Source organism: Leuresthes tenuis, unplaced genomic scaffold (genome assembly GCF_036924035.1).
Source record: "Leuresthes tenuis unplaced genomic scaffold, fLeuTen1.0.hap1 SCAF_18, whole genome shotgun sequence".
Taxonomy (NCBI): Eukaryota; Metazoa; Chordata; class Actinopteri; order Atheriniformes; family Atherinopsidae; genus Leuresthes; species Leuresthes tenuis.
Genome location: NW_027325372.1, coordinates 23,463,799 through 23,473,032, shown reverse-complemented (window position 1 = coordinate 23,473,032; position 9,234 = coordinate 23,463,799). Strand labels below are relative to the sequence as shown.

General features: G+C 37.3%; 1 protein-coding gene across 4 annotated transcripts in view; it reads right to left on the bottom strand.

Moving 5' to 3' along the window:
• Window positions 1-432: 432 nt before the first annotated feature.
• Window positions 433-9,234, bottom strand: part of thrb (thyroid hormone receptor beta) — a 127,868-nt gene continuing 119,066 nt past the window's right edge. For all 4 annotated transcript variants that reach the window (XM_072370585.1, XM_072370586.1, XM_072370587.1 and 1 more), the window contains one exon: window positions 433-8,872. In XM_072370585.1, the coding sequence (XP_072226686.1) occupies window positions 8,631-8,872 (242 nt within the window). In that variant the 3' untranslated portion in view covers window positions 433-8,630. The remainder of the gene's footprint in view (window positions 8,873-9,234) is intronic.

Sequence of the window (9,234 nt, the reverse complement as noted above, 5' to 3'; positions counted from 1 at the left end):
TTCTCATCTTCAGTTATGAAGCAGATGTTTTTTTTTTGTTAAGATGACAGTACTGTCACTAAATGGATCTTATTCCCATTTTGTTGATACTAGACGGAGTATCAGTGGAGTGTCAAACCTCTTGACTCCAGTGTAAATGGTGTGAAATAATGAATAGGATAAAAAAAACAGTCTTTTAAACTTTTAAATTACCTTGAAAACAACAAAAGCACTGAATGTCTACTACTATATTGCAGAAGAAAGACCGTTTTTAAAATGCAGTGGGAGGTGGAAGAACAGGACCAAAGTTGCAAATATAGAGCGCTGGCAGAAAAAAGAAAAAAACAACAACAAAAAATTACATTTAAGAATAAGAAGCATACAGCAAAAAAGAAAAGAAAAAAAGAAAAAGTTGAATCAACACACAAGTAAGAAATGCAAGTAAAAGCACAGTTTTCTCTCAAAACCACCTTTATTGTCAAGAGTGGATTCACATTAGTTGCAGCCATTGTCCATCATGTGCTTTAACAGGATGGAAGTCCTCCACACTAGTGTCAAAAACTATTCAGAGAGGAACGGAGTTCCAGTAAAATTTGTTACAACCACAAATTCACTCAAACACCTACAAACACAGTCACTTCCTTTCTCTCTGATGGTTTTCCAGTATGAGTTGACACTAAAACACTCAAGAGAGATCTGTGTTCACGGTGGATGAAGTTTTCCCTAAAACGTATTCATGTGCAGCCGTCCAGCTACAGTACGGCAATGGACTTTTTTTTTTCTATTTCAAATCCAAAAACTACAGCTGGACTCGTGCTTTTATGATTTATTTTGTCTTGCTCTTTTTTTTTTACATAGAAGTGAAAATGGACTTGAGAACAAGATACTGTATTTCTTAATACTATGCGAAAACAAAACTATGTTCCTATCATGCTAACATCTGTAAAAAAAAAATAAAAATAAATCTGCAGTCTGAAAATATACATCCTTCTCCTCTGTACTGTAAAATAGCTTTTCTATGGTGCATGGTTATTGTGTTGTAACTGAGTGACCTCAAGAGTAACAACTCGTGGGAGAGAGAAAAGTGAACTAGCACCCCTTCAGGAACAAGAAGTAAACAGTTTCTGAACCAATAGTCACCGCTTACTATGTTTACATGCACCGACAGCTCGTCTACATGTTCATTCTGGGAAGCTACCATGTGTCATCACACACACACGCACACAAAAACGTTGAGGCTTGTACACAGTATATAGTGAACTGATCTAGATTATAATTAGATTGAACTGGAGTCTTTAAATGATCTTAAGATGACTTTGTTTGTGAAATGGCGTTATATACATAAAGTAAATTAAAAGTATTTTGGTCATAGAATAGTGATTTCTGTGATGTATTCATGACACTTTCAACAGGTTGAACTTCTGCAGTCATATTAATGGATCGACAAGTGACACGCACTAAATGTTGACAATCAATTTTTTCTTTTTAAAAATATGTAATATGTTTCACTTAAAGTGCAAAAGCTAAATATACATCAAAGTTTTGTAACACTTTAGGTCGTAGTTCTCAGTTTTCTTTGTCAGGCCCACTAAGGAAAACATAGAAACATAAAAATTACCTGAAGCTCTCCCCTACAGAGTGTAACTATGTGCACTGTAATGTTTTTTCTTTTTTTTTTTTATCATTTTAGACACCAAAAGACAACTCAAGTGGGGTCTGCCTATATTATAACACTAATGAAAAATGTGTCTGGAAGAACTGCTCATGAGGGGTTCAGGAATTAGAAGAGGAAAAGGCCAGAATCAGTTCTCCCTCAGGTTGACCCTTACTTTTTTTGCCTCCAAAAGTAGTATCTGGATTGCAGTTATCTAGCAAATAAATTGCATGTTTGAGGCCCAATGTTTATCTAATTGGGGAATTGTTTCCATGAAGGACCACCAACAAACTAATCAGGATGAGTTTATTTAGCCAATTTCTCTACGATGACCTGTAAGAAAATTTAATTTACTAAGTACATTCATGAGATGCCTGACGATAACGTTTTGGAGCCAGTATCTAGTGTCCATTGCATGTTAAGGCAACCTGACATTGGATGTCTGTGTCATTTATGTACAGTTAATGTCTAAACTCGTGAACAGGAGAGGGGGATGGGGAATTCGCCAAAAAACATTCTGGAGGATGTGCGGTCTGGCTCCAGGTTCTCGTCTCACACAGACTGAACAGATGAAGATAGTGTCCCCAGAAGAAAGAAACATTTTAAAGGAATTTATAACAACTATAGTTATTACTGTAGGTAAAATGAAACAAACAAAAAAAACTCTAGGAAGTAATAAGTCAAGAGTTCTTTAACACCAACTGTTCATTGAAATTAAAACCTGGTAAAATGATATTTTCAGATGCCCATACACCATCTTTAACACAGCCACAACACAGGCAAATATTCTTAAAGTATTCTGCCTTTGAACAGCTGTCCAGTCTCATGTGAAGTGCAAATATCACAAGCATCATGGTCGTCTTTGCCACATTAGTAGACTGCACAGGAAGAGCACCGTCGTGTGTAGGTGAGCTGTACTGTCCTTTTTTTTGCTGTAATCTTTCATTATAAAGGTTGCTATTTTTAGACTTCTGTAAAATGGGTCTCTGCTGAATATTTTATATGTACAAAGATACCATTTGCAAACTAAGCTATTTCAAAAACCATGAGTGAACTACTGTGAAATTGTGGTGCTGTTAGTTTGTTAAGAAGTTAAACAGCCTGGTGGTGAAAACTGAAATGTAATGCAGCTTTACTTTAGGCTTTTTTTCCACTTGTAAGCATCTGATTTTATCATCTTATTGTGACCCATTAATAGTCCCTGCTTTGGATGCAGTCTGTAGTTAATAGTATTCTATAGAACCTTCTGGTCCCAACAGTTCTAGGGATTCCCTGAGAGTTACTTGGTGACTGGGAACTACATGCCTTAATCACCATCCATTTACATCACTGATACTTCCTCTAATGCTCAGGGTAACTACTCTGAGGTAGGAGCTTAAAAAGTAGAAAAGTCCCTCCAACTGCAGTCCTACAAACTATGATTGTACGCAACTATAAAAAGTTCCTGTGGTCTCAAATGATCTTACAATCCAGAGAGTTGAAACACAAACCTCAAAGTAGCAACAGCACATGCAAGCTTTCATTCAGACTGCGAACGAGTAGTAGCTGTTGCAGGCAAACTGTGGCTTAGCGTGGGCATAATTTTTTTATTAGACAAAGTTATGCAGCCAAATTCCTGAGACTAGACTGAAAGTCAGTCTTTTCAAGTTTTAAAAAAAGAGGTAAGAGAGAGCATGGTAAGATTTTTTTTTTGGTTTGTCATGGTTTTAATACTTAGTAATGCAACAGCAGCACATTATAGTGTTATGTCTTTACTATACAATGAGAAATCAAGTCTCTAATGCCCTTTTCAGTTTAATTTGCTAATGTGTAATCTACACAGTTTTTCAGGTGAAATGGCAACAAATATGAACGTACCAGAGGAAGTCTTAAGCTACATTTTGGCCAGAGGAACCTTACGAGAAATAAGGGTCTTTGGAGGTCAGTGGAGAGGCTTCAACTATTCATCCATTGGTTCTACTGCAGAAACCAAGAGCTAAACAAAGTCCCAGGGGAATATTTTGACGCTGAAAATGGCCCTAGTAGGAAGGCAGTACTGAGATAACTCAGAACCTTTTGGGTGGGAGCTTGCAGTGAAAAACATTTCTGATTTGTTGCCTTACTTTCACTTTCCTATCTTACTCATGTCAAGTTTAATCAACATCGTAGTTGATTAATAAACCTTAAGTTGTACCAGAGGTACAGTTACTGTTTTTGATGGAAACATTAAAACTCATCCAATCATGCTTTTTTGAAGTGCCCCAGTGGTTGAGCTAGCTTTAAAAAGAGGAAAGGGAATAGCAATGAAGATTTAAAAAACAGTAAATCTGAGCACTGAAATAATACAGAATAAAGCAAATTTAGAGATTTGAAACATGTTATATGTGTTTGACAATAGATGCTTAAAACCTGTTAAAGTGCTGAAAACTGTGTTAAAACAGTTTATCGAAGTTCTGTTTAGGATTTTAAGGCAGGTCTAATATTCACAAATCCAATATGCAGTGACATTGTGTATAAAAGACAAGCAAAAGCGACAAACATGGCAACGTTTTAAATGCGCCTTTCACTACTACAACTAGTACTATTAACAAGATGCGTTAGCCTTTGACTAGCAACTAAGTAGCTAAATATTCTGTCTTCATCATGGAAATGAATCTTTCCTGGATGCCAGAATTTGCAGGATTTAGGTTGTCTATCTAAAATGAAGGGGAATATTAGAGGAGAATAAAGCTATTGATTTTGTGAAGAGTGAGGCTAAATTATTTTGGAGTAACTACAGTCAGTGGATTGATTTTGAACAGAGCCAAGGTGATAGGAAATTGGAAATTACCAATGACACCAAGTTCATTTTCCTGGGATCAGCAGATACACTGATACCTGGTCTGTTCATGTTGCGCTGCTGTATCTCTGAGGTTGAATGCCTGCAGGACAAACCTGCCATAAAAATGTAAGTTGCACAATTTAACATTATTGGTAACTGAGTCCAGAGCTGAAAGGTGACAAAAATATTAAATATCTGCAGTTTACGGTGGTGATTTAATATCTAAGCCAATAGCTTTGTATAAAACAAGCTCTGTTAGTTAATTTGAACTAATCTGAAATTAGTCTTTAGCATACATGCTCCCAGTGTATGAGAGTACAGAGCGCTGCTCATGTTCAGACCTAATTTAATTTATCTTATGATTGTTTTGACCATTCATGTTTGACTGAATGGTTGAAAACACATTCTTCTGTAATATAACTAACTCAGAATGCAGCTTTCCCTCTGCTTTACTTGGACTTTAATCTCAAAGTGTTTCACAGAGTTTACATGCTAAGGCACACATAAAAACGCCTGGTTTAACAGTCTGTGTCCAGCACAAAGCCCCACTATTTCATACAACAGCAGGCTTAATTTGCCTCAAATAAACTGTACCTTAGGCGAATATACTTGCTCTTAACTAAACACTCATATCTTTATGATGGCCACCCCTCCTATTCTCATTTAGAGAAAGGGTTGTGCATCTTCTTAGAAATTACTGCTACACCTATGCAAGATAAAATATGAGGATGACCAGTAGAGGTAGTTTGGGATTAAATGTGAACAGAAATTCAACATCCTTGACTGTGGGGCTTTAATATCATCTACAACAGTAGCAGCTGTTGGTTTCTGTGAATTTATAATAAATCCAATACTAATCTACTTTATCAGCTTCATGTTCATTGTTTATATCCTAAAATTTGAAAGCTCTGCATCAATTGAATTTGCTGGTGGGCCCCCTAGTGGAATCTTCTGGTAACAGGAACAGTATGCCTTTACATACTGTAAACAATTCCAGCAACAATGGAGCAAGTTGCCTTCTGGGATGTTAAAAAGCAAGCATATTCTTGGTCTTTGACCTCATAGGGATTTTAAGTACTGGGTGCTTTTGGTCCAAATGTATATTTACTTATTCATTTAGTTCCTGAGCTTAGTTCCTAGAACTGTTTGGTTGAAAAGAGCCATTGGACTGTTCATGAGCCATTCAGTTGAACATTTGTTGGTGGCCAAATAGCCAAACCTTTTCTTTTCCCAATACAACAATTGAAATTAGTAACAAAGCTAGGCTTTACCTAACAAGGAATGGTGTACATTAATCTTTTCTTACAGTAGAACCTAACTGACCAGGGGGCTCATTTTCACAAAACTCAATCAACAATCACCCTAATATGCTTATGAGCAAAAGGGGGGTGCATGTAAAGATGGTAAGTGTTACTTTTACAAAGGGGGTGAGGGGGTGGGGGGGTGGGGGGGGTGGCTGCCTTCCCTTCAATTCCATTCTGTCTCTCTCCCTCTGATTGTCTGTGCATTTGCTTAAGTCTGTACAGTTTGTGAGGTGTGTGAGGTCCGGGTCATTCAAATACTGTAGCAAGTCTATTGCTTTGATAAAAAGGCATCACTTCACAGAAATGAGAGGGGAAAAAACATAACACAAGCTGCTTCGAGGAGTAGCGTGAAGCTTGAGAAAACGAGATATACAAAGCAAATTCTTGTCACATTGCAAAGGACAATACCATAGAGAGGTTACTGAGAACAATAACAAAAAAGAAGATGAAAGAACAAAGCGCTACATTTTCACAATCTCACCAGCTTTCTCAGTGTACCTTGCTGATGATCAATCATACTGCTTTTGGGTCAGTTAGCATTAAAGGTGTGCAAATCCCACCAGTTGGTCATAGTGGTGGGGTCTGACCCATGTCTGTACTGTATGTGTACTCTTTATGTGCATGTTTGCATGTTAGTGTAAATGCATGCCACTGTACGAGGGTGTTATGGTGTAAAATTAAAATGAAACAACTTGTAAATAACATTACAGTTCCATCAGCCATTGTCCCCATCCACTATAGCACCATGACATCACTGTTTGAACATACAGTGTCCCCATTTCAGAACTGTAAGAGGAAAAAAAAAAAGAAAAGAAAGGAAAGATGTAAATGATTGTATGAGGCAACATGGCTGAGATGAAACATTTAACTCATACTGGTTGTACAGCTGAAGCTGCTAATCTGGACGAAAACACGAGTCAGAGGAACCACTCTGTGCACTAACAGTTCATATTATCTACCAAATGTTATACTTTGCCATCTTGTGGATTAAATTAGGAGGGTGTCATACACTTAGTTTTGGCACAAAATCTAAGACTGTTCAACAAAAATGAGTAATGTGCGATTGTCATTTCCTGCCATCAATGTCATTATGTGCTTTTATCTGACCTGACCAGTCTCTAGCAATGATGAGCAGGCTTTAATGCTACTGCTGTGTTCCCTTCACTGTCAGCGAAGTCTGAATCTCCAGCATATGTGTATGAAATCACAACTTCTCAGTGTTGTCTTGGTCAATCTTGTAAAAAAAAATAAAAAATCAAGGCAACAAACATTAACACATCCAATAAATGATATTGGACAGAGAAAATCAGGAAGTTCACATTTGAGAAGCTGAACACAGCATTTCATAGTAATTTTTTCAGTAAAAATTATGATTTTTCAAATGACAAAATATTTCTTTTAGGTCACCAACTAATTGATTAACTCCTTAAATGTTGCTGTTTTATCTATAAAACAAAGAAATATATTTATGTCATGTGTCTCAGATATCAGTCTGTATAGAAACATCAAGTTTAACATTTGTATAATATTCAGTGCCATCCATTCTTATATTCAGCACATTTAATATGCTGCTTAGGTGGTTTGTTCTTTATTTATTAATTTATGTATATTTTTATTTTCTCCACTGCAAACAGAGACACATTGCTTTTAGTAAGTGTGGCTCACATATGCTGTTATATGAACCTGACCTTCTCAGTCCACGGATATGAGCCTGTGCTTAAATAAGCCTGATCTTTTGCTAGAGTTTGTTTTGAAGTTCCTTCCAAAATCTTATAAATAAAACAATGTGATTTACTTGCATATGTCTGACTTAGCCGTCTAATCTTCACATTCATTTAGCAAACATTTTGGTCAAGCCATCTCCAGCTCCTACGCTTCCAAAATTAATCTCCCAAACTTGACTTGAAATTTTCAAAATGTCAGCCTCTGATTCTTTTTTGTTCTTTTTGTTGAAAAACTGTTTTTTTTTCCAGCACGACACTAATTATACCATCATAGTGCAAAAGATGATGTTGCATGCAATATTTGTCAATGCTTTCACTAAGCATTGCCCATTAGCAGTCAATGTCATGTGTAATTACTTACCACAAAAGTTTTAAACATTGGGTAGAAATAAGAATGAGCTTTAATTAGAGTTAGGAGTTCTTGCTGTTTGTTGTACTGTACAAGCTAGGCTTGGAGTTCTGCCTTGAGGTGCCACTCGGCTGCAAAATTTTGAATTATCCGAGAGCATTAGAACCCAGCATCATATCTTAACCTTGAAATGTTTTGGCTACCCCTTTAGGCTTGTCAGCTGCTAACATTAACAGCTTATTGCTGTTAATGAGTCAGGTCACAGTGTGATGGTGAGACACTGAACAGTTAACTCACTGGATGGATGAAAATTTATATATTAACAGGCAAACGGGTCCAATAAGTCGAGCAATTGGGGAAAGACTAACGATGAGCTAACAGAGTCATATTTTGTGTATCAGGTAAGAAGAGTTTTTTAACGTGAAAGAGGAAAATACATTTGCGTGGTTTCAAATGAATGAACAAGTGTTGAGAAGATCACCATTTCAGTATGTTGTATGTCAACTGTACAATAATCAACAACAAAAAACTATAGTAAAATGCGAGGTGAGAGGCTATATGCACAACAATAACAATAAACGAGCCACAGGGGAAAAAAAAGAACAAGGTTATTCACATGTACCCGCAATGTGAGGAATGGTTCCATCCAAAACTAGACCAGAGAGCTACTCCTAAACATTGGAATGAAGTGACACTCAGTAGTGCTATTAGAAAGTTCATTGAGACGGGCCTTCTGCTGGTTCCAGCCTGAGACCACCAGGGTGCCCAAGCTTTGACACACATACATGCACGCAGACACACATACACTGAAATCCACTGGTCAGTCCTCAAAGACCTCCAGGAAGAGAGGAGGGAATAGCTCAGTGGGGCATTCCACTTTCATGTGGAGGAATCTGCTGGCGTGGCAGGCACCGATCATCCGCAGGTCTGTCACCTTCATTAGCAGCTTGGGCCAAAAATGTGCCACTTTGTGTTTACGGTAGTTGATGTAATGTTCAAAGGCCAGCAGGAACTCTTCTTGGCAGCGCTCAATTCGCTCCACACTACTCAGGCCCGGACGATCTGAATGAAAAAATACATCCACAGTGTTACAGAACTAGTGACTGAAGTATATGCACTATATGGGCTGAGGGAGACCCGATGACTCATTCCTTTTTTTTTAATTGAATTAATTTTAATCATATCATGGCACAATGAAGATAAATTATGACTGTCGATGAAGAGTGAAAATTCTGTTGTCTGTTCTGAATAACAGTATAAAGTAAATCCTTTCTGAAGAAAAAAGCCTGATGATTCAAAAGGAGCAAACCAGTCTAAGTGACTGCAACAACAGCAGCAGTAATTCCTTAACTTGTAATCAAAGTGTGTGCACGGCAAACATTTGTGTCTTGGGATACGTTAGAATTTTCCACTCATACACCAAT